This window comes from Dermochelys coriacea, chromosome 12 (genome assembly GCF_009764565.3).
Source record: "Dermochelys coriacea isolate rDerCor1 chromosome 12, rDerCor1.pri.v4, whole genome shotgun sequence".
Lineage (NCBI taxonomy): Eukaryota > Metazoa > Chordata > Testudines > Dermochelyidae > Dermochelys > Dermochelys coriacea.
Genome location: NC_050079.1, coordinates 5,574,583 through 5,599,250, shown reverse-complemented (window position 1 = coordinate 5,599,250; position 24,668 = coordinate 5,574,583). Strand labels below are relative to the sequence as shown.

Here is a 24,668-nt window from a genome sequence, read left to right as displayed (position 1 = left end):
CCCCGTCTGTCTGTCCTACTGCCCCCGTCTGTCCTACTCCCCCACCCCCGTCTGTCTGTCTGTCCTACTGCCCCCGTCTGTCCTACTGCTCCCACCCCCGTCTGTCTGTCCGTCCTACTGCCCCCACCCCCGTCTGTCTGTCTGTCCTACTCCCCCACCCCCGTCTGTCCGTCCGTCCTACTGCCCCCCGTCTGTCCTACTCCCCCACCCCCGTCTGTCTGTCCTACTCCCCCACCCCCGTCTGTCCGTCCGTCCTACTGCCCCCCATCTGTCCTACTCCCCCACCCCCGTCTGTCTGTCTGTCCTACTGCCCCCGTCTGTCCTACTCCCCCACCCCCGTCTGTCTGTCTGTCCTACTCCCCCACCCCCGTCTGTCTGTCTGTCCTACTGCCCCCGTCTGTCCTACTCCCCCACCCCCGTCTGTCCGTCACTCACGCCTGTCCCTACCCCCCCATCCCTCTGTCTATCAGTCCCACTCACGGCCGGTCTCTGCGTCTGCACTTCCGGGTTCACCATGGCAACGCCTCAGAGGCTGCTGGGAATTGTAGTCCGATGTGGGGTCAGCGCCCCGCCTCTTTCCCAGAGCGCGGTCTCGCCCCTTCCGTTTCCGGTGACGCGGACCCGGCGCCGGAAGCTGCGCTGGTGCTGAGTTGGTGTCGCTGCTGCCGGGGGAGCTGGAATGGCGGTGAGGGGGCTGCGGGGCGCCTGGCGACTCCCGCAAAGCGCCGGGGCGGCCTGAGCCTCCCCCCCCCCCCCGGTCCCGGCCTCTGGCCCCTCCCCCCTCCCTCGGCTTGGTCTGAGCCCCCCCGTCCCGGCCTCTGGCCCCTCCCCCGGCTTGGTCTGAGCCCCCCCGTCCCGGCCTCTGCCCCCTCCCCCCCTCCCCCGGCTTGGTCTGAGCCCCCCCGTCCCGGCCTCTGCCCCCTCCCCCCCTCCCCCGGCTTGGTCTGAGCCCCCCCGTCCCGGCCTCTGCCCCCTCCCCCCCTCCCCCGGCTTGGTCTGAGCGCCCCCGTCCCGGCCTCTGGCCCCTCCCCCCTCCCCCCTCCCCCGGCTTGGTCTGAGCCCCCCCCCGTCCTGGCCTGTGGCCCCCCCCATGGCTTCGTCTGAGCCCTCCCATGACTTGGTCTGAGCCCCGCCACCCCGCCCAGGCCTGTGATCCCTCCCCCATGACTTGGTCTGAGCCCCCGCCGCCCGGGCCTAGCCTGAGGACCCCCCCCCCCGGCCTGTGACCCCTCCCCCAGGGCTTGGTCTGAGCGCCCCCTGTCCGGGCCTGACCTGAGGATCCCCCCGGCCTGTGGCCCCAAGTAAGCCTCCCTCCCTCCCCTCCGCCCCCACCATGGCTTGGTCTGAGTCCGCTCGCCCACCCCGGGCTTGGCCTGTTCCTGCCCACCCCCCTGCCCTCCTCCGGCCTGGCCTGTACCCCTAGTCCGCCCCAGCCCCACCCTCCCGGGTCTGGCCTAGGCCCTCAGCCTCGACACTCCTGAGAGCGAAACAGGAGGGTGTTTCCTTGCATGAGACCCTCTCTCTGCTCCCCCACGAGGGCTGCACAGCAGAGCGGGTGGGGGCGGGCGGTGTGATTGTAAAACCACAGAAAATGGTGAGGGGCTCTCAGGGGTGGATGTAGAATGTGATGCTCGTTTACTTAATTAACATGATTTCAATTGACTGTCTCTTTAGAGCTGTGTAAGGATTCATCAAGGATAGGGTTATAATAGACAACATGCAGATAGAGGCCTTCAGGAAAGAAAGGGGAGTGGCAGAGATGTAGCCTTGCCTTGTCCAGCCTGTAGATATCAATGACTGACCAACTCTCTCTAAACAGTTCTCCAAACCAGGGCTCCGACTGAACAAGAGAGGTAGAAATCTCTCTTGGGGGATGATATGCTCACTCACATAAGCTGCCCTCCAGAGAAACTGACAACTGTTAGAAGCATATGGCAATATTTGAACTTTGCAAGTCAACTTAGGATAAACAAAAAAATCTACAAAATGCCTAAAGACGAGCAGACTAAACTATGCTTTATAAATGCTGGGGTGGAACCCACACAGCTCTACCTAGAGTGGCCTCGGAAGTGCAGACTGCTGACAAACACAGGAGCAGAAGATGCCTGTAGGACTTATGTGCCATTAACAAAAGCCCCAGGATAAATATCGACCACCTGAAAACTACTATGAAAATGACCTGACAGCATAATCCAATCCATCCTGGAATATGGAAGCAAAGCCGGGGCCTAACCTTAATGGCCAACTACAACAGCTGGAGCAAGAAACCTACAGTTCTGCAAGCAAATTGTAAATGTGTACAAGAACTCACCCAACAATGGCTGGACAGAACAGAGATTTTATTTTTTTCCTCTTTAGCACCATAGGAAAAGAACACTCAGTTTCTGGTTCCTCCACACTCAAAGCGGCTAAATGACTACTCTCTGTAATTACTCCAGGCCTCAACAGCACTGCCTTTGAGATCAGTGGGTTGTGGAGAGGGTGTAGGCAGTAGGAGCTTTGGAGAAGGGATTGAGATGTGAGCAGAGGGGTGTAAGGATGTATGTGTTAAAGACGGCACTCTTTTTCTAGCCAAAGGGGAAGGTGGGAACCAAAGGCAAAAAGCAGATTTTTGAAGAGAACAAGGAGACTCTGAAATTCTACCTGCGGATCATCCTTGGTGCTAACGTAAGTGTCTCTCTCCAACAGTCTTCAAGGGCCATGAATTCCTGTCTGCAGCTCTTGGCTGGAAAGGCAAATCCCAGCATATTGGGCAGGAAGCCTATTCTGCCCCATCCTTTTGTAGGACTGATTGCCCTAAATCCTGTGGGGCCTTAGGGATCAAAGGGTTGGGGGAAATGAAGAAGGGATTCCTTCTCTGGCTGGCAGCTCCATTTCAGTCAGGGTGAACATGAAAAGGGCCATATGGCCTCACGTAACTTCTGCATTTAAGGAATGTAGGGGGAGCAGTGACACACCTTGGTGAGTCCCCAGAGATCTGGGGAAAGAGCTGACAACTCTGTGTCTCAGTGGAGGTGGAATAGTTTTAACTTCCAGGAATGGGTTAGCAGGGAGAGAGCTGACCCAAACCTGGACTGTAGTGAGGGACTGCAGGTTGGGAAGTGCACCTTCTCCCACCCAGTACTCTGAAAGCTTGAGGGTGGGGAAGACTCTTTCTTTGGGTTTTTATTTTCCGGGGAGGAGGATAAATGTACAGCCCCACAGATGACAGTGAACAATCTCCAAAACTCCATATATGTTTTGGCGTATTGTGTACTGTAAAGGCAAGTGTAGCTAGGAGGTATGAAGGAGCTAAGAACTGGCACCAGGAAAGCAAGGAGCTTTCCTTTGCCTTGGAGCTTTCACCCCTAGTCAGACTAACATTTCTGCTCTGCTGGAGCCAGCTCATAGGCTTGAGGCTTGCCTAGCTCTGAAAACTGTCTGGATCCAGCTTCAGCTTTCTGATGCCAGGGAGCTCTCTGGAGCTTTCATTTTCCAGCATTGTAGGGCACCTTGCCTGCTTCTGCAAGATCTATTGCAAGTGAGGGTGACCCTCTGAGTCTCAGGCCATTTTTCATGATAGCATATTGGGAGAAGGCCCAAAGCTGTCCCGTCCCTGATATGTTCCTTCCCCTCACACTCACTGATTCTGGCTGCTTGGCTTTATTTCTCTCGTCTTCAGGCCATTTATGCAGTTGTGAACCTGGTGATCTTCTACACAACAGCCTCCTTCTGGACCTGGGTAAGTCCCTGATCTCTGACCCTTCCCTTTTCAGGTTGGAGGAAGCGAGGGGGTAACACCTGGTGGGGCATTTGTTCCATTCTCTCGCCCTTCCTTCTGCTTCTCCCTGGGGCTGTGAGGAATCTTTATTGGATGTTCAAACAGCAAGCCGCAGATCTCCTGTTGGGGTTAGTGTGGAGTTTGGCATTCACTCACACTGTCTTGAGCCTGATGCCTCCTCATTGTTTCCAGGTTGCTCTGATAGGCAGTGCATAAGCCATGTTTCCCTGGACACACAGACACAGTGTGTGGGGATAAGGGGCTTTTACCCACCTGAGACGAGAACATCTTCACTGATCAGAAATGTCAGTACAAATAATTGCTCTGGGGCTCTGCTCCTGCTGCTTTACCTTGGGACCCTGTGGACTGGTCGCTTTCATGGCTGACCTTTATTTGCTTGTTGCAGGTTGCGTTTGTGTTTAGCATGGTGATCTACGGTGCCAGTTACCGCTCCATGAGCTCCATGGCAAAGGCGTCTTTCACAGACGATGGCAACCTTGCTGACGGGGGAATTGACCTGAATATGGAGCAGGGGATGGCAGAGTGAGTGTCCGCACCCACACGAGTCCAGGTGAGCAGGACCTGCTGCCTGAACGCGTACACAGACCCATTTACCCCAGAGACCATGGGAAGAAGCATAGCAGAGCCTCAGCTCTGAGACCATCCCACAGAGCTCACTTGCTCTCCCCAGTGGGAAACTTCCCTTTCTAATCATTCTTGTAATTTCCCAAGAATCGGTCGAACTGTCCTCGTTGCTTGAACATCTAGCTCTGCCTCCAGGAAGTGAGTAACGGGACACCTCAGGAAGTGTGCTGGACTGAGATAATGACTCGCCCAGGGCCTTCACTAGGCTGGATGTGCGACAGTACCCAGCTGCTCCACCAACTCCTCCCTTGCCCTTTGGCTTCTCTCCTGGGGTATTACATTCACTAGTGGAGGACAGCTCTTCCCCTGCCCTTTGACTGAGGGGGGTGTTTAGGGCGCATAAAATCTTTACCCTCTCCAAGGTTATAGGGTTCTTTTCCTTGGACTGGCTGCCTGAAACACCTGCACAAGAGTTGTTTCCTTAGAACAAAGTAAGACTTATTACAAATAGAGAAAACAGAATTAAAAGAAAAGCAAGCTTGCTTAATGGACCTGGATGTATACATCTGAGCTAAGCAAGGTAAGGCACCCTCAGCTTGCTTACAGGAAAGACTAGGCAATTAATTGTGTGTAGTCAAGAGCAAGTCCTAGCTCTCTGGCCTGTCCTCAGAGATCCAGCTCCACGCTGTCCAGAGAGAGTCAGTCCCCTCCCTCAGTCTACTCCACCTGTTTGTCAAGTCTTTGTTAAAGGTCCTCACCATCCCAGGTGAAGCATTCTGGTTGTCTGTCTGACCCTTCCCCAAGCCTGTGTCTGTCTGCTCTGTTTAGATTGTCAGCTCTCTGGGGCAGGGACTGAGTGTGTGCATGTTCAGTGCCCGCACAATGGGGACCTGTTCTTGGGCCTGGGGTGCCCACAGAGGGAAGAGAGCCAGGCAGTGAGAGGGGCAGGCAGTCTGCTCTGGGGCGAGCTGATCGTTTAATTTTAAACGATTAAAATTAAAATGATATTGTTTAACCGATTAACTGAGGTGGCTCTGGCACGGCCAGGGACCGGCTGGCCTGGCGGGCCAGGGCTGAGTGTTAATGGTTAAGGTCGGTTAACGATAAGCCTAATGTTAACCGTTTAACCTTTTACCTCCCTAACTCCTTCTCGTGGTGCCCTCTACGGTACAGTGGTGAGTCACCACAGTGATCTGTCGCGGCGTCAGCTGGTGCCAGGACAATCAGAGGGGATTAACATGCAGGCTTGGGCAGATGGCGCTGCGTTGCTGTATGTTCAGGAGGCCCCCTTCTGATGGACAGGCGAGAAACGGCAATTTTTTAAACCTGGAACTAAAATTCTGTGGAAAACACTGAGGGGAAAAACTGAATTCCACTGGGAGGCCCAGGGCGGCATCCCCTCCCCAAGGGCATGTCTGTAGCATTGAATGTTAAGGGCCCCGCTGACACATGGGAACCAGGGGCTTAAAATGGCAGATCCCAACCTGACTACACTGTTGCCATCGCAACTCTGTAACTCCTCCTGTTGCCCTTCCATTGTGCCTGTTGCTCATGTTGGCAAAGTTGACATTGCCGCTGAACCAAAGACTTTCTCAAACTTTCTGTGCAAGGGAGGACTCAGGCGAGGAGAGGAGGAGGAAGTTGGCTACTCCAGAAAAGGAAATTGCTCATGTGTTGGTGCAAAGGCCATTTGCACTATAGCTTTTGGTGCAACCGTCCTGGGTATTGCCACAGCACCCAGTTGGTTTCTCCCTTGTCTCCTTACTACTTAATATCTCTCTTACTCTCCTCATTGACTACTTACCTCTGGAAAGCTTGCTGGGGCCTTTGTGTGACGCACACTGTACAGGGCAGAGCGGTAGTGAAACAACGGAACCACCTGATCGTTTCTGAAATCCTCCTAGTACTATATCCATCCAAACAATTGCCCAGTGATAATGCACCAGATTACACACACGGCTTGGTGCTTCGCAATACAGCTGTGTGAATGGGAGTGGCAGGGAAGATGATTGGCAGGGGTGGAGCTTTTATTGGCTTGTTCTAAAAAGTGAAGGTAAATGATTGTATTTGTCCCTTGAATCCATAGCTCATGTAACAGGAAAGATATAACTTATAAGTGTCCTGAGTTACTTTTGCCTGGGCAGTAGAGAGAGAGTTCATACTTGCCTGATACACTATGATTCACTGCCTGGAATAATTTTTGTCCAAGATAAATAACAGTCCATGCAAAAAAATGCTATTAATGCAGCATAGATGCGCTAAGAAGTCACCAAATGCAAAGTTACGGTTTACTGCTCCACTCTGCCCCCTTGTGTTTGTGCATTGGAATAGTCTCCAATGAGGTGCTCTCAGGGGTTTCCAGTATTTGACTGTGCACTTTCCTTGAGGATACGAGAAGATGTGGTGTAGGCAGTTGTTACTTGGGAGATCTAGGTTCTGTCCCCATGGATGTGGTGAGGAGAAATTCATTCCTGTTTGCGAGGTGCTCAGGTGGTGTGTGGTCGGGTCCAGACCAGCACCCAGAGAAGCTGTTTCCAAATGCTGGGTAGCTAAGCGTACTCCTCGCGGCGCTGCCTACAGTGAGACATGCTCATTCTCGCTGGTGCACTGTCTGTATGCCAGCCTATTGGTTTCTTACTCTAGTACGTGTTGTTTCATGTGAGTGCAGGGAGTTGTGTTTCTCTTCTGTGCACATTACAACAGTCTACGTGCGTCTGAGCTGTGTAGAAGACAAACAGATCATGCTGTTGTGAGAGCTGCGATTGTGTAATCAAAGCTGGTGTTCAGCCTACCCCTGCCAATAGCTCTCTACGTCTGAGTGTTACCTCAATGGTTTTGTGTGTGGAAAATCAAAGGGGCTGGGGGGAACCTGGCGTGGGGTGAGATGTGTAACGGACACTTGTCCCTCCAGCTCAGTTTGTGGCCGTTGGGGTATGTTTATCCCCGGGATGCTGCGCTGTGTTAGCTCAGCAGCTGTGTATAGAGATGGAGAGTGTATGGGGAGGGCTAGCTGCTATGGCATGGAATTGCACCACGAAGTTTAACACCTCTCCTAGTGCTGCCAGTACGGGTCCTGTGAGCGAGCAGGCTTCATGCAGAACACAGGCCAAAATTCATAGGTAGTCGCCTGTAACGGTGTTGATCGTTTTTTCTCCCATTCAACCAGGCCTGCCCTGCCCCTCCTCTGGGAGCCCGAGGCCCTATTTGAGTCATCAGTCAATTGTAGTTAATCCAGAAGACACTATTTCTCCGAGGCCCTAACACACAAGTCCCGTGGGCTAAGCCAAAGCCATGGGAATGTCCCTGGCCAAAGGAGAACTGGGAAGGGCTATAGGGGAGACCAGTAGCTTTGTAGTGGCAGCAGAATTGCAGTGTTAACAGGGTTTGCAACTGCAGATGTTCAGTACAGAAAACCGGCCCTGGCCCAGTGCAATTAACCTGTTGCTTTTCCTGTCCCTCTCAGGCACCTCAAGGATGTGATCTTACTGACAGCCATTGTCCAAGTGCTCAGCTGCTTCTCCCTCTATGTCTGGTACTTCTGGCTCTTGGTAAGTCTTTCGGACCCTTCTCCCTAACCCCAGATTCAAATTTTGCCTTGCTCTCCCTTCCAGCTCTGCTCCATTTCATAGATTCCAAGGCTAGAAGGACCGAGTCTGCCCATCTGTATAGCATAGGCCAGAGACCTGCCCCAACATAATTCCCAGAGCAGATCTTTTAGAAAAATGGCCAGTCTTAATTTAAAAATTGCCAGGGATGGAGAGTTCATCACGGCCCTTGGTAAGCTGTCCCAATGTTTAACTACTCTCGCTGTTTATACCTTATTTCCATTCCATTTCTTACCCTCCCTTCCCAGCCTAGAGCTGGTTTTTGGTAAATCACGCAGCCCTCCCCCAATCTTCTCCAGAAGAGAGAGAGTGCTGTTATGCATGGGAATGCTGAGGCCTGATGGGGTTTGGATGCCACCTCTCTGAAAGCTCTTGGACAGTGAGAGGCCCAGAGGGCAAAGATAGATGGGGGAGGGGCATTTGGGGCAGAGTCCAAGCTGTCTTGGGATGTGCATTGTGATACTTTACATGTGTGCTGAGCGCTCAGCACCCCTGAAAATCAGTATTTTTTTTTTGACCCTTCTAACTTATCAATGGCTTTAACACCTGGCACAGGCAGACGTATATTGAAACAGAACTTCCTGCACAGACTGATTAAAACCCCCAAACTGGTCATTACCTAGCTTTGTTACCAGTGGGTATGTGTGGCAGAAGCCGCCCATTATAAATGGCTGGCTTACTAAAAGGTAACTCAGAACATTTTCCTTTTTCGGTGGAGCAGCCTGGTGTCTGACCCCTGTATTGGGTGTCTTGTCAGGGGGAGTAGACTGAATTGAATAAGCATTAAAATGGAATGGCCCATATTCTCTTATTCCTAGGGGCAGTCCTCTGGGAATGGGGGTGAGCCCATTTCTGGGAAGTGGGACCTGGTCTGTGGAGATCTTAGGAACTGAAGCCAAGATTTTCATAAGTAGGCTACAATCATTAGGCCTCAAGTCTATATTTAGGCCCCTAAATAAGTGGGTGGTTCTCAAAAGTGCTGAGCCCCTGCAGCTCCCATTGATTGTGGCATGTATCTAGGTCCCCAGCACTAAAGTAAATAAAGACCTAGACCAGGTGTCATGTCCAACTCTGGGTGTAGAACCAGCTTCGCCAGAGCTCTGCGTTACCTGGTAGCTGAACGGCGTCCTACAGTAACTGACTCTGCAGCCTCTTGTGCTTTGTAGGCTCCAGGACGGGCTCTCTATCTCCTGTGGGTGAACATCCTGGGGCCCTGGCTCACGGCCGACTCTCCAGCTGCCACCCAGGAGCCAAATGAGAAGAAGCAACGCCGCCAGGAGCGCCGCCAGATGAAGCGCTTCTAGCTACACACGTGGGGGTGGATTAGGTCTAATCCACCAGCTCCACCTTGTTACTTCATCAGGGATGCGATTTAAACCAATCAGAAACCATCACCGTGTCTGTCACCCCTCATCGATCCATTCCACTATAAAGGCTGCCAGAGACGTCCCCTGACTGCGTCTGATGGTCACATCAGGGGCTGCTCCACCGCTTGGGGCCTTACTTGACAAGGGGGAGGGAGGTTACGCTGGGATATGTGTAAATAGCTTTTTCAAGCAATGGTGTAATGAGTTTGGGGATTGGGAATTGCCTTGTTGGAGGAAATATATTAAAGAGGCAAATCTAAGCGCTGGGACTAGTGGCCGATGTTTGCTTCAGGGTCAAACTTAGCAACAACAACAAAAAATCACCAGGAGGCAGAGACGAGAGCTGGAAAATGTCATGCCGCAAAGTGAACGTTTGACAAAGTTCTAAGCAATGGAGAAAGGGCATTCAGAATGGAACTGGCTACTCACCGAACTGTCACTGACAGGGCTGGGACCATTCAAAAGAATCCTCCAACACTGCCAGAAATCTGGTGCTCAGATCTCATGGTCTTGGATGACACCTTCTCACATTTCTTCGCTAGTCTCCCAATGAGGCCTACAGCAAAAAGAGGCCTTCCAATGTCACTGACGTTTCCCATGTAAACACGAGTGGAAAAAAATCTTTATGGGGGGATTAAAATCCTTCTTACAGCTGAGGAATGGACAAGGGCAAAGGCATTTTTACAGGCACTGTCTAGACAAAGGGTGGGAAGCAACTAAGCAGCTGATTGAGTTCTGGCGCAGAGTGTGCTGACTTGGCGCCTGCTGATGACGAAATATTGCACTGTCAGAAGCTTTTCAGGGCGTGCAGCCTACATTTGATTTCTTTAATAATATCCAGTCCCCTCTCAACAATTAGGGAAGTCACTCCTAGCTGTGTGGTTTCCCCACAGCCCAGGTACTACAGTGATGAGCACAGTGTAAGAACCGATATAGACGAGAACAGACCCAGTGCTCCTTCATCCTCTCCTGGAGTGCAGCACTCCCTTCCACCCTCCCTGACCAATCTGCGGCTGCCTCCTAGGGTTTTAACTTATGATCTGTAGACTTCACAGTCCTCTCAGTGATTCCTATAGAAACATTTCTGTTCTCCATCTTGGATTTGGGCTGTTTAACTATCTTCCATCATCCTTCCTTCCCCCAGTGTAACGCCCTCCCTCCACAACAGCATGTATAAAAAAACAACCCTCAAAGCACCTCTGGTGCTAGTTCCCTCCCGTGGCACTACATGCATTTTAGCCACTGTCCCCTCCCCCTCCCCTCACCGCAGCATTCCATACGGCTAAGCCATGTCCTATTGCAGGAATCCACACACAACCAGCTCTCCTTTTGCAGGACCCAATTCTAAATGGATGGGAGGAAGCTTCCTCCAGGTGAGGACTGACCTGCTGGACAGTCACAAAATGAATAATAAATACACAGACCCCTGGACACCCTGAATGCTTTGGACGGCTGCAGTCAGACACGCACATAAGACAACTTCCTTTTGTGCCCAAGGCTTCCTGTCCACAAGGCAGTGTGGCCTGGGAAGTTGGACTCTGCCACAGGGGCAGGTAGGTCAGGACCCTGCAGACCTGATCAGTCCGGCAGCAACTGCTCTAGCTCTTCCTCGTTCAGCCTGTTGGTGGCGATGATATGGTCAAGCTGCTGCCTGTACCGTTCCATGTCCTGCATGAAATGGGGGATTCGTGCCTTCTCTAGAACACCAAATTCCTTCAGCTGATTCACATCTTCATAGGAGACCTGGTGGAAAGAAAACAGATGTTTCAGACCCTCAGGCCAGCCACCCAAGGGGATCTCTGCACACCTGCAGCCCCATATGCATTCTGATTCACTCACCTCCTGCTGTATTGTGGGAGGGCTGCTAATTGTTATCTACACTAGCCCGGGCCTTACTGATAGGACACCACATGGTAGCAAGAATGGCTGGAACGTTCCCAGGAATTCCAGGCACCTGAGCTATATGCTCACTCTCCAGCCAGGAGGGATGGGTTGCTGTGAACCACCAGCTCCAGACTCTGTGGTCTGGGGTGATGTGAAGGGGTCATGGAGATGCTTCCAACAGCTACTCTTGTTTCTCACTGCAGTGCATGAGACAACGAGCTGTTGCCCCTCAGCTCAGCAGGTGCAGATATTTGGGTCTGGTAGGTCAGTTTCCCATTTGGAGCAGAAATTACTGATATGGAGGCAGGTGAGACAGAGCACAGGCAACCCCCTCTAGCAGACACCTTCTCTCAGGCCCCACAAACAGCAGCTCATCTGGACTGACAGGAACTTTGCTTCAGCCCTTGAGCTTGCACCGGGTGGGGGGGCTGCAGTGAGAGCAAGGTACAGGGTGGGATAGCACTGCCTTGCTCAGCCATAGAACAAACTGAAGTAAGCACACCCTTATCCCTGTGACAGGGACCACAGCACCTACCGTAGGCCTAAATCAGCAAATGTATCGAAATAACCATGCAGCGAGAAACTGGGGTCAGGCCAGAGCTTCTGAAATACACATTAGCCTCTGAATGCCCAGGCCAAGCCAAACCAAAGAAGGACCAAGAGAGTCTCTCAGGTGTGGTGACTATCTTGGGAGACTCCCCAGGTAGGCTAGTTAATTTGCTGGGTTTTGTCACCTCACACCGATGGTACCTATCTTTGTGATCAGGAAAAACGCAGGCCCAGGGTAGCAATTGCCACCTGTGCCTAAAAGCGCTTCTGTGTGGCAGAGATATGGGAGCTCGACACGACTGGTTCCACCGGGCTGAGAACCAATGCTGACATGGCCAGGCTTGAGCTATCAAAATTAGCATGGGGTGAGCCTGTATGAGACTACTCAAATCTCAGCATATGGAGGGGGAGGGGAATGTATAGAGAAGTTTCCCTGTCCAGGAGTGTAGAAAGGTGTCTGACAAAGCACCCGGGCTGCAACCTGCTCTGGAACAGAACTGCTGACACTTCCTGTTCCCTCAGGTGGTGGACAGGTCTATTGCCGACATTCCCCACATCCAGAAAATGGTCTCTGCGATGGTGAGTCCAAGGGACCGTTTGTGATCTCTGCTGAGATGGTTCACTAGACATTTCTGAGAGCTGGGAGGGGGATACTTTGAGCATTAGTCCATTCTTGATGCAGAAAGTCCACAGCTTCATTGGACAGGCACCTCTCTGCTTGTTTAACTAGACCATCGCAGCAGTGTTCTCCATGAGCACTTGCGCAGAACAACCTTTGATGCGAGGCAGATACGCTTAACAGGCCAGGTGAATAGCTGAAAGCTCTCAAACACTGATGGTGGAGCAAGAGATCCTGAGCTGACCAGAGACCCTGAGTCTGAAAGTCCTCCCCAGCCAATAGATGAAGCATCTGTGACTAGGGTCACTGAGGGCAGGGTTGGGGAAAAGGGAACCCGTTGTATACACTGGCGAGGTCCATCCACCAGTCCAGGGATGACAAGACACTTGCATGTACGTGAGTCAGCATGTCCTGTGGATGCCAAGTGGGACAGCAGGCAGACTTCAACCTCCTCTGCCTGACTCTGCGGAGAAGTCAGGCATTCTGAGCCACATACGTGCAAGCTGCCACATGACCTAGTAGTCTCACGGAACTCCTCACTGTCATACGCTCATACGCTTTGTAGTCTTTGTATGAGGCCGATACTATCTGAAACCTGGCCTGAGGTACAGAGGCGCTCGGTGTGATCTGCTCAAGAGACACTCCTGTGAATTCAACTCTCTGTACAAAGAGAAAAGAGTTACTGTGACGCTGAGATCCATTGGTGCCAGCCAGCAAAGAGGTCACTGTCCTTTAGAAGCAATGCTTGTCTCAGACCTGACAAAATGAAAAGGAGGACTTGTGGCACCTTAGAGACTAACAAATTTATTTGAGCATAAGCTTTCGTGAGCTACAGCTCACTTCATCGGATGCATCTGTAGCTCACGAAAGCTTATGCTCAAATAAATTTGTTAGTCTCTAAGGTGCCACAAGTCCTCCTTTTCTTTTGCAAATACAGACTAACACCGCTGCTACTCTGAAATCAGACCTGACAAACTCACTATGCCTAATACACTGCTTTCAAGGTATTTATCAAAGAAGAGCAGCTTGTGAGGTCTCTGCTGAAAACTTATAACTTATCAATCCTCAATCATTGCAAGATATGTGCACTGGTTATACTTAAGCGATAATGTAACTAAATTGAAAATTAGGCCCTTATGGGTCTTGAGGAAAGTGAGTCAACTGGGAATAATGTGTCTTGGTGACAGCCCATTAAAGTGGGAAGGGGTTGCCACCCCCTTCGCTGGCTAGCCAATTACATAATGTATAGTGCTGTTGTCCACCATTGTAGCAGCCCAAACAGTCAGTGGCAAACCATCAAAGATGAACTATAAGCCCACTGAAGTGAGATGGATGCTATGGCAGCAAAGAGATGGCCCTCTGCATAAAGGCAAAAGACTGATTCAGTGTCTCACAGGGTGGAGAAAGACACGCTGCAGCATCCAGCCACTGAGAAAGAACCTGGGTGAGTGGGGATGCTGCATGCAAGATGCAGTCCTAGGTCCTGGGGACTAGCAAATGCTGCAAAAGACTGAACTTTCAGGAGAGAATCTACTTGATTGGTTAGAAAAGGTAACTAGTAATAAGTGTCAGCCCTAGTTTGTGTTTTATGGTAGTTTTACATGTAACCATTTCTTTCCATTGCTCACACTTGTTTCCATTCTCTCTCAAATAAATTTCTTTTTCATAGAAATTCAGGACAGGAAGGGACCTGGATAGATCATCTAGTCCAGTCCCCTGCACTGAGGCAGGACTAAATATTATCTAGGCATCCCTGGCAGGTGTTTGGCTAACCTGTTCTTAAAAACCTCCGACAACAGAGATTCCACAACCTCCTTAGGTTATCTGTTCCAGTGCTTAGCTACCCTTAAGTTAAGAAGTATTTCCTAATGTCCAACCTAAATCTCCCTTACTGCAGTTTAAGTCCATTGCTTTTTGTCCTATCCTCGGTGGTTCAGAACAATTTTTCACCCTCCTCTTTATAACAAACTTTTATGTACTTGAAGACTGTTATCATTCCCTCCCTCCCTCCCCCCCCCAATCTTCTCTTCTCCAGACTAAACAAACACAATTTTTTCAGTCTTTCCTTGCAGGTCATGTTTTCTAGACTGTTCATCATTTTTGTGGCTCTCCTCTGGACTTTCTCCAATTTGTCCACATCTTTCCTGAAGTCTGGTGCCCAGATCTGGACACAATACTCCACTTGAAGCCTTACCAGTGTAGAATAGAGTGGAAGAATTACTTTTTGTGTCTTGCTTAACAACACTCCTGCTAATACATCCCAGAATGATATTCGCATTTTTCTAACACCATTACACTGTTGACACATATTTAGTTTGTGATCCACTATAACCTCCTCATCCCTTTCTGCAGTAATTTCCTATTTGGTATTTGTGCTAAATTCCATAATTCAGGAACAGGGTTAATGACCAAAACTGGGTTTTTCATGTTAATCTCCTGAGTATTTAAATTAATTAAATAGCAAAGTTTACGATTATGTCTCTGAGACCAAGGGGAAGAATCCTAGTTATCACACTGGCTGGGGTGTAAAAATACCATATAAATAATCCATAAACCATGGCCCATCCTGCAGCAGAACTGTTTCCATGTACTGATTTCACACCAGGAAGCAGGTTCTGTCCATCACTCCAGGCTGTTACCTTGCCCAGTTCTGCCAGCAACTGGAAGTCAATAGTCTGCCGATGCCTCAAGATCCGGAGAATTCCATCCAGATACACTTGATCCTTACTGAAACAGCCTGGAAGAGAGTAAGGAGGAAAAGTCCTAGCTGCTGTGGACCTAATTTTAATCCCACCCTGGTGCAAATCAACAGCATTTCAACAGACGTCAGCTGGTGACTGCCCTTGGAGCGAGGGGTGCAGTGCCCAGCTCACACAGACGTACCGTGCTGGCTCTCATCAGCTAAAAGGATCATAGTATAGCTACAGCAGCATGGCAGTGGCACGGACGGGCTATCCCAAGTACAAACCCGCCCAGGCCCTCTGGGTATGTACATGGGGCAGCCAGTGCGCTGCGGCTACACTACTACTTATAATGTGCTGGCTCGATGAGCACTACCATGGGTATGTCTACACAAGCTCAGCATTGCAAGTGTAGGCATCCCTTAGAGTTAGACTCGGAAAGAACTGGTGTAAGTGAATCATAGAATATCAGGGTTGGAAGGGACCTCAGGAGGTCATCTAGTCCAACTCCCTGCTCAAAGCAGGACCAATCCCCAACTAAATCATCCCAGCCAGGGCTTTGTCAAGCCTGACCTTAAAAACCTCTAAGGAAGGAGATTCCACCACCTCCAGAGGTAACCCATTCCAGTGCTTCACCACCCTCCTCGTGAAAAAGTTTTTCCTAATATCCAACCTAAACCTCCCTCACTGCAATTTGAGACCATTACTCCTTGTTCTGCCATCTGCTATCACTGAGAACAGTCTCGATCCATCCTTGTTGGAACTCCCCTTCAGGTAGTTGAAAGCAGCTATCAAATCCCCCCTCATTCTTCTCTTCCGCAGACTAAACAATCCCAGTTCCCTCAGCCTCTCCTCATAAGTCATGTGTTCCAGTCCCCTAATCATTTTTCTTGCCCTCCACTGGACTCTTTCCAATTTTTCCACATCCTTCTTGTAGTGTGGGGCCCAAAACTGGACACAGTACTCCAGATGAGGCCTCACCAATGTCGAATAGAGGGGAACGATCACGCCCCTCGATCTGCTGGCAATGCCCCTACTTATACATTCCAAAATGCCATTGGCCTTCTTGGCAACAAGAGTACACTGTTGACTCATATCCAGCTTCTCGTCCACTGTAACCCCTAGGTCCTTTTCTGCAGAACTGCTGCTTAGCCATTCGGTTCCTAGTCTGTAGCGGTGCATGGGACTCTGCACTTGTCCTTGTTGAACCTCATCAGATTTCTTTTGGCCCAATCCTCTAATTTGTCTAGGTCCCTCTGTATCCTATCTCTACCCTCCAGCGTATCTACCTCTCCTCCCAGTTTAGTGTCATCTGCAAACTTGCTGAGGGTGCAGACCATGCCATCCTCCAGATCATTAATGAAGATATTGAACAAAACCGGCCCCAAGACCGACATTTGGGACACTCCACTTGATACCGGCTGCCAATTAGACATGGAGCCATTGATCACTATGAGGTCAGAAGCAAGTCCAGTGGGCTCAGGTCAGTACTAGGACCAGCGATCTCCAATATATTTATTACTGACCTGGAAAACGCGTGAAGAGTGAGGTGATGAAATCTGCTTAGGAGAAAATTAAAGCTATCACTGTAAACTATAAGGGGTTTCCTGGTCTTGCTTGCAGTTTAGGGGGCTCTGAGAGAAGCTGTATGATCTGGTTTCTTCAGTCCAGTGGTTCTCAACTTGTGGTCCAGGGACCCCTAGGGGTCTGCAGACTGGCTAAGATCTCCAAAGGGTCCGCACCTCCATCTGAAATTTTTAGGGGTCTACAAATGAAAAAAGGTTGAAAACCACTGTTCTAGATTCTCCTTTATGTCCTTTATACTCCAGCTCAGGTTTCTGTGGACAACACAAGCTTAAGCATGGTAAATGTTGTTTTTCCCACCGTTAGGAAAACAGCCCTCTGTTTATCAGTATCTTCTATAGCATAGGCGTAAAAATACTGCTCTAGTCTCTGAATGTATGTTGCAAAATCTTCCTCCCCCCCCGTAAAACTGGAAACTCTCCATATTGCAGTAGGTAGCCATTTTATCTCTACTCTTTGTTGTCCTCTTTTATTTTTCTTTCCTAAAGAAGCCATCCCACCTTTCTCTGTTATGTTCACAGCACACACAAAAGTAGAAGAAAAACAGAAATACTCTTTCTGCAGGCTGCCATGTAATGCTACTTCATTTCTTAGGCTATGTCTACACTTCAAGCTGGGGTGTAGCTTGATGAGAGACAGGGTGCTAAAAACAGAGCGTAGCTGTAGCAGCGTGAGCTGCAGGACGGACCAGCCACCCCTAAGTATGTACCTGCTTGAAAGTCTAGGCACATACTCACGATGTCTAGCTCATGGCTACACTTTATTTTTAGTGTGCTCGCTGGGTGAGTGCTACCATGAGTATGTCTCCTTGAGCTGGGAATCACCCCCCTACCTGTATGTGTAGATGTACCCTAGAGTCCAGATCTCAAACCCAAAACAATAAAAAAAAAAAACCAGAGAAAGACAAAAGCAGGCTGCTCCCTAAGACAGAGAGAGGCCCAACTCACCTCACTTTGCTCACTAAGGTGGACGACCCTTTGTGTAGCAGAAAAGGGGCAGTCATGGCTTATTGAATTAGTCATATAGGCAAATTTTGTAATTTGTTTTCTCACTTTTAAATTGTGAGGCATCCTGGTGTCATAATGACCAGCCGCATGAAAGAATGAAGAAGGTATAATAAGATGTAATAAACATTGTTTCTAGTGGCACTTCAAATGATCATAGCTCTTTTTTTGTTCATCAATATCATTGGTGGCTCTCCCCAGACTGACTGCTCTTATGCCCAGATCACACACTTCCCTACCGAGCCCCCTAGCCTGCAAGCAGGAACAGGAAACCTGTTATAATTTAAAGTGGTAGCGCTGGTAATGGTAAAACAGTTTTCAATACCCCCCAAGTGACACACTAGTAGAGGACTCTTTAATCTAGCAAATAAAGTCAGAACAAAATCCAAGGGCTGGCAGTTGAAACTAGATGAGGGGTAATTAACCATTGAAAAAACTGACACAGAGGCGTGGTGGATTCACTGTAACCTGGAGCCTTTAAACAAAGACCGGGGCAACTGCTCAAATGTATTCCAGTGCCTAGCTCCCACTGAAACCAATGGGAGTCAAGTGCCTCAGTCCCTCTGAGTAATGGGGCTGCTACAGGGATCCCTGGTGACATTCTCCAGCTGTGTGTGCAGGAGGGTAGAAGGGATGGTCACAGTGACCCCTCCTGGCCCTAAAATCTATAAATCTATGAAAAGCATGAGCAGCGGCAGTGCTCTTTGTAATCACAGTATTTCAACGACTGTCTACAAGGGTTCTGAGTGTTAAGTGTCAGTATCTGTCTGACAAGCGGACTGGGTGGTTCCTCTGTCTGTGACAATGATTGGGAGCTGTTACAATCACCCACGTTCAGGGCTCCGGCTATCATACGGCTGCCTTGGACTCTGTGTAACGCTTCTTGAAAAGCCCTGGAGAGACCCAACTCTGCAAGTGCTTCAGCAAAAAGCGAGGCTAAGGTGTCGGCGTGGGTCGACTCAGAGGAGTTGTTCACAGAGGATCCATATCCCACATTACATCTAGTCAATTTCACTGTTACCCCTCTACAGTCAGCCAGTTTCTCCTCTGGCTCATGTGGGTCTCTCACACAGCCAAATGACAGGGGCGGAATGGCTGGGCTAGGACCTGAGGCTACTATTTAAACTCATTTTTGCACAGGTCTTAAAGGGATAGTGTCACCTCCAAAGCTAGTCAGAGCAACACAAGAAAGGGAGAACTCTTCAGGGAAGACACCTCCCGCCAGGATGCCCCCTTCCACAGCAACGTGAGCTCAGGTTAGAAAGGAGCTGCTGGCAGGGGCCACCACAGACTCAACCAGCCAGAGCAGGGCCCAGCTGTGACACCATTGCCATGTACAGTTCTCATGCTGGATCCTGTGCTGATGCATGTCCACACCATCCCCCTCCTGCCACCTGCTCTCCATGCTCACCCTCCCTTTCCTGCCAATCCCCACCTAAAACAGCAAATCCCCAGCTTGCGGTACTGAGCTACCATTTGCAGCCCCCACATTGCTTGCTCTGCTGGCATGGTCCAGTCCTGCACACACACAGCAAGAGACCCTCCATGCTCTGATGAGACACGCTGGAACATAGAGGAGGAGAACAGACTCACCCCTGGGCAGTAGCAGAGCTAGGAACAGACCCCAGGTCTCCAGCCTCCCAGCCCAGTGTCTTAACCACCAAGTCCCATTCCCACCCATGGGCCTGGCTCTGCAGTGGAGCTATCTCCCACCTGGCTGTGAGGTGTCAGTCTGGCCTCGTTTTGCCCTCACACAGTAGTCCCACCGGACTCTGGCGTCTTGGACATACTGCTCCAAGTGCTGGAAGAGCACGCTGAAGGACATGTGACTGGCCTGGTGGACGGTGTAGTACAGCAGCGCTGCCCGCCACAGAAAGGGCTGCTTACGAAAGAGGACACTGTGCAGACTAGCCAGGCCTTCTTCTGTGGGGTTAGCAGGCTTCAGGCCGTACTGCTTACGGCCCTCCATGCTGTGCCAAGGCTGGCGGGCATTATTCACCCCACGGATGTAATGAGTGCCTAGAGAAGACAAAGGAGAGAAATTAGTCAGCCTCAACCCGTGTCTCAAACATCCCGTGCAAAGCCCCTGGGCAATGGAGCTAGGAAATCTGGAGCATTGGGGGGTAAGTCATTCCCCACATTGATAAGGGATATGGCAAACTCCCCCTACCCCACAGCTACTCTTTCAGCAGATAAAAGTCTAACAAAAGCTTGTCTCTCTCACCAACAGAAGTTGGTCCAATAGAAGGCATTACCTCACCCATCTTGTCTCTCTGACAAAACCTCTGACATTTGATCTTCTCCTTCAGAGCTCAGGAGCACAGCAGCTACTAACTATGCTCTAGGACTGGTGGCAGAAGGGCTGGAATAATACTCCATTAATCCTTTGATATCTTAACTGTCCCCCAGGGCCAGATGGCTTCACTGCTGAGTTTAACAAACTTTTACAAAATCTAAGCTTCATGGTTCAATAAGCAGAAATTAACAACCCTCCCTCAGGCCTCTCTCTAGAGCAGTGGTTCTCAATCAGAGATCTGGGACCCCCTGGGGGGGGGCAGTGAGCAGGTTTAAGGGGGGTCCGCCAAGCAGGGCCAGTGTTAGACTTGCTGGGGCCCAGGGCAGAAAGCTGAAGCACCACTGTGCAGGGCTGAAGCCCGGAGCCCTGAGCCATGCCACCAGGAGCTGAAGCCTGAGGAACATAGCTCTGCAGGGTCCCCTGTGGTTTGGGGCCCTGCTTGCTACCCTCTAATGTTGGCTCTGGCTTTTATATGGCATTGGTGGGCTGTGGAGTTTTTATAGCATTTTGGGGGAACCTCAGAAAGAAAAAGGTTGAGAACCCCTGCTCTAGAGCTCTCCACCCCCACTTGCACTTGGGACTCCTTGATCGTCAGGTTTCTCCTTGCCACCTCCCATCCTAGCCCTGACAAAGCACCTCCTGGGAGGGGACACCTTTGTCTGGACCCTTCTGGCTGAGAGCTCTGAAAGGTCTTTCAGTGGGCACTGAATGAATCAGAGTCCTATGGAAAAAGTAGCATGTGATCCTGTAATTAGATCCTGTATCCTAATGCATACGTACAAAGAGACCGAGGGAGGTTGGAGGGGGAGCCCCAATTCTGGTGCTTCTGAACTTTTGAGAGCTTGATTTTGCAACCCTAGCTGAATGTGTGTACCTATAGCAGTAGTGCTCCTGCCCTGCCCTAATGTTGCACTAACTCTGCACTAACATCTTTTCAACTAATTCCAACACGCATGTTAACCCTCCCTAGCCGCAATGGGCATGGCAGAGGGTGCTTCGGCTATTCCAGCCACCAGTGCTACGTGTTCAGTGCCACATGGGGGGGAGGGCTCCCGCTCCCCAATAGACAGGGCTTCAAAGAGGGCTCTGTGCTTGCTGCCAAGGGGCAATTCCCCCATGGGGATCGCAGAGGCCTTCAAAGAAGAAAGGGCCATTTTGCAATGAAAAAAATGTCCACTGTGAAAAATTCTGAGCAGTTTTTCTTGGTGTCCCACCCCCGCCTGCTGCCCTAAACAACCCCCTCTGTGCCTCCCTCCATCGGCATTCTCCATGTAGTGCCGAGTCCTCACCCCCACCGTTGTGCAGAACCAGCTCCTAGGGTCCTGGCATTGGAGCCGACCAGGCTCTGCAGCCGCTCACCATTTCTGGCTCTTCTCCTCCCTCCCTCCTATCAGCAGTAGCTTGGAGAGGTTGAGGTGCTCCCAGCTCAGGGTGTTATTTCCAGTGTGGTTACCCCAGAGGCCAATAGAGAAGGACGGCTGCCTCCCGGCTCTGTGACATGATGGGCTCCAGTCTCCTTCTGCCCACCCCACCCTGCGAAGACCATGCAACGTGTTGATCCATTTTATTCCCTTTCAACAGCAGGAGCGTTAGTTCCAGGTGAGTCCCTGTGTGGCTCAACATCCCTGGTGCCCTGCATGGCCCGTGCCTCCAGCCCAGCTCTGACCTATTTCGTGGCGCAGCATGCCCTCCAGCCAGTATTGTCGGGCTCCAGACAGGTTGATTGCCAGGGTGGGCCGGCTGTTCTCCACCATCATCACGGCTTGGGACAGCAGGTCCTCAGTCAGATGAACGACCACCTGGGGGCAGATGGAGAATGAGAGTCAGGATGATCATGTTAGTGATCAATGGCTCCATATCTAGTTGGCAGCCGGTATCAAGTAGAGTGCCCGAAGGGTCGGTCCTTGGGCTGGTTTTGTTCAATATCTTCATAAATGATCTGGAGGATGGTGTGGATTGCACCCTCAGCAAGTTTGCAGATGACACTAAACTGGGAGGAGAGGTAGGTACGCTGGAGGGTAGGAATAGGATACAGAGGGACCTAGACAAATTAGAGGATTGGGCCAAAAGAAATCTGATGAGGTTCAACAAGGACAGGTGCAGAGTCCTGCACTTAGGACAGAAGAATCCAATGCACCGCTACAGACTAGGGACTGAATGGCTAGTTCTGCAGAAAAGGACCTAGGGGTTACAGTGGACGAGAAGCTGGATCTGAGTCAACAGTGTGTCCTTGTTGCTAAGAAGACCAATGGCATTTTGGGATGTATAAGTAGGGGCACTGCCAGCAGATCGAAGGACGTGATCATTCCCCTCTATTTGACATTGGTGAGGCCTCATCTGGAGTACTGTGTCCAGTTTTGGGCTCCACACTACAAGAAGGATGTGGAAAAATTGGAAAGAGTCCAGCGGAGGGCAAGGAAAATGATTAGGGGACTGGAACACATGACTTATGAGGAGAGGCTGAGGGAACTGGGATTGTTTAGTCTGCGGAAGAGAAGAATGAGGAGGGATTTGATAGCTGCTTTCAACTACCTGAAAGGGGGTTCCAAAGAGGATGGATCTAGACTGTTCTCAGTGGTAGCAAATGACAGAACAAGGAGTAATGGTCTCAAGTTGCAGTGGGGGAGGTTTAGGTTGGATATTAGGAAAAACTTTTTCACTAGGAGGGTGGTGAAACACTAGAATGCGTTACCTAGGGAGGTGGTGGAATCTCCTTCCTTAGAAGTTTTTAAGGTCAGGCTTGACGAAGCCCTGGCTGGGATGATTTAGTTGGGGATTAGTCCTGCTTTGAGCAGGGGGTTGGACTAGATTACCTCCTGAGGTCCCTTCTAACCCTGATATTCTATGATTCTATGATGGCATGGTCACAACTGGCAGCCCCATGCACACCTAGATAATACTGTGCACTCCCAGGAGGACTATCAAAATTTAGGTGGGCCATTATAAGACAAAAGCTTTGTTAACTGCTCAGTCCACTCATGGAGCAGTATATGCTGGCCTTGTCCCATTGTTTTGAATGCTGGGAGAGGGAAACAGAAATAGTTGATGGGGAAATTTTTCATCTCTTCACTGTTTGAACTCTCACAGAGCCAGAGAAGCCAAACTGAAGCCAGAGATCCCCAGGGGCTACCTCCTGGGTCTGCCCTAAAAGACACTTTGAATTGACAGATCACTACAACTCTGTCACTCTCAGAATCTAGATGATGACTCATTTCTGTGTGTTGTTTGCTTGCTTTAACCTGTAAGTACTCTCATTCCTTTTTCCTAGTTAAACCTTTAGATAGTTTATTACAGGATTGGGACAGGCATTGTCTTTGGTGTAAGATCTAGGTACCAATTTATCTGGGGTAAGTGACTGGTCTCTTGGGACTCGAAGCAGCCTGAATGTGGTGTAATTTTGGGTGTAAGCTACCATTTATCACTAAGTTCGGTTTGTCTGGGTGGCAAAATAGACTGGAGAGTCTCACGGGACTGTCTGTGCCCCCATGGGAAGACTGGTATGGTGATCCAGGAGTTCTCATTTGGTACTGGGTTGGTGAAATCTAATTATAGAACATACCACCAGTTTGGGGTGTAATTAGACAATCTGCCTTGAGGTAGGCACTCACAGTCGTGAGCCACTCCAGGCAGTGTGACAACTTCTTGGAGCAGTTAGTCCTGGAACCCACAAGGGGAGAGGCAATTCTTGATTTAGTCCTGAGTGGCACAGGATCTGGTCCAAGAGATGAATATAGCTGGAACCGTTCAGTAATAGCAACCACAATGTAATTAAATTTAACAGTCTTGTAGGGAGGAAAATACCAAAGAAACCCTCCACAGTAGCATTTAACTTCAAAAAGGGGGACTACACAAAAACAAAGAGTCTAGTTAAATGGAAATTAAAAGGAACAGTCACAAGAGAAAAATCCTTGCAAGCTGCATGGAAACTTTTTAAAAACACCATAACAGAAGCTCAAACTATATGTATAGCCCAAATAAAAACAGAACAATAACAGGACCAAAAAATCTTCACCACTAAACAATAGAGTAAAAGAGGCAATTAGAGACAAAAAGGCATCCTTTCAAAATTGGAAGTCAAATCTTACTGAGGAAAATAGAAAGGAACATAAACTCTAGATATAGAAAGTCAAGTGTAGGTATAACTAGGCAGGCCAAAAACAGAATTTGAAGAGCAACTAGCAAAAGACACAAAAACTAAATTTTTGAAGTACGTCAGAAGCAGAAAGCCTACCAAACAATCCATAGAGACACTGGATGATTGAGGTGCTAAAGGGGCACTCAAAGAAGACAAGGCCATTGCAGAGAAGCTAAATGAATTCTTTACATCACTCTTCATAGCAGAGGGTGTGTGGGAGATAGAAATAGCCTACCTTGCTTGTCACCATGAAAGGTTTTCCTCCTTTCCCCCCCCTACAGCTGGTGATGGCTTATCTTAAGTGATCACTGTCCTTACAGTGTGTATGATAAACCCATTGTTTCATGTTCTCTGTGTGTGTATATCAATCTCCCCTCTGTATTTTCCACCAAATGCATCCGATGAAGTGAGCTGTAGCTCACGAAAGCCTATGCTCTAATAAATTTGTTAGTCTCTAAGGTGCCACAAGTACTCCTTTTCTTTTTAGATAAGTTAGATGTCTTCAAATCAGTAGGGCCTGATGAAATACATCCTTGAATACTCAAGGAGCTAACTGAGGAGGTATCTGAGCCAGCCACAGAGTATCTTCAAAAACTCAT

General features: G+C 49.9%; 2 protein-coding genes across 8 annotated transcripts in view; one reads left to right on the top strand and one right to left on the bottom strand.

Moving 5' to 3' along the window:
• The first annotated feature begins 529 nt into the window (after window positions 1–529).
• On the top strand, window positions 530–23,159 carry TMEM208 (transmembrane protein 208). Of its 4 annotated transcripts, XR_006274995.1 has the most exons (8): window positions 530–685; window positions 2,572–2,667; window positions 3,662–3,721; window positions 4,167–4,303; window positions 7,809–7,893; window positions 12,273–12,329; window positions 13,766–13,920; window positions 23,022–23,159. XR_006274995.1 is itself a non-coding variant. In XM_043494741.1 (7 exons), exons 1-7 carry the CDS (start codon window positions 680–682, stop codon window positions 13,673–13,675), a joined length of 477 nt encoding a protein of 158 aa, XP_043350676.1. In that variant the 5' UTR covers window positions 530–679; the 3' UTR covers window positions 13,676–14,115. The 4 variants fall into 4 exon arrangements, 3 of the variants coding, with proteins under 3 accessions (XP_043350676.1, XP_043350675.1, XP_038223741.1); XM_043494741.1 differs by lacking the exon at window positions 23,022–23,159 and having other exon boundaries at window positions 13,640–14,115; XM_043494740.1 differs by lacking the exon at window positions 23,022–23,159 and having other exon boundaries at window positions 13,766–14,109.
• KIAA0895L (KIAA0895 like) overlaps window positions 9,922–24,668 on the bottom strand; it is a 49,401-nt gene continuing 34,654 nt past the window's right edge. For 3 of the 4 annotated variants that reach the window (XM_038367809.2, XM_043494738.1, XM_043494739.1), the window contains 4 exons: window positions 21,601–21,733; window positions 19,352–19,657; window positions 15,009–15,106; window positions 9,922–11,060 (listed from right to left, as the gene is read on the bottom strand). In XM_038367809.2, the coding sequence (XP_038223737.1) occupies window positions 10,896–11,060; window positions 15,009–15,106; window positions 19,352–19,657; window positions 21,601–21,733 (702 nt within the window). In that variant the 3' untranslated portion in view covers window positions 9,922–10,895. The other variant, XM_038367811.2, reaches the window with a different exon arrangement.

Bases quoted from the DNA above. Each gene is read 5' to 3' on its own strand.
- TMEM208 (XM_038367813.2), top strand. The intron at 3,722-4,166 runs GTAAGTCCCTGA...TGCTTGTTGCAG, and splicing joins CAGCCTCCTTCTGGACCTGG to GTTGCGTTTGTGTTTAGCAT. The intron at 4,304-7,808 runs GTGAGTGTCCGC...TGTCCCTCTCAG, and splicing joins ATGGAGCAGGGGATGGCAGA to GCACCTCAAGGATGTGATCT.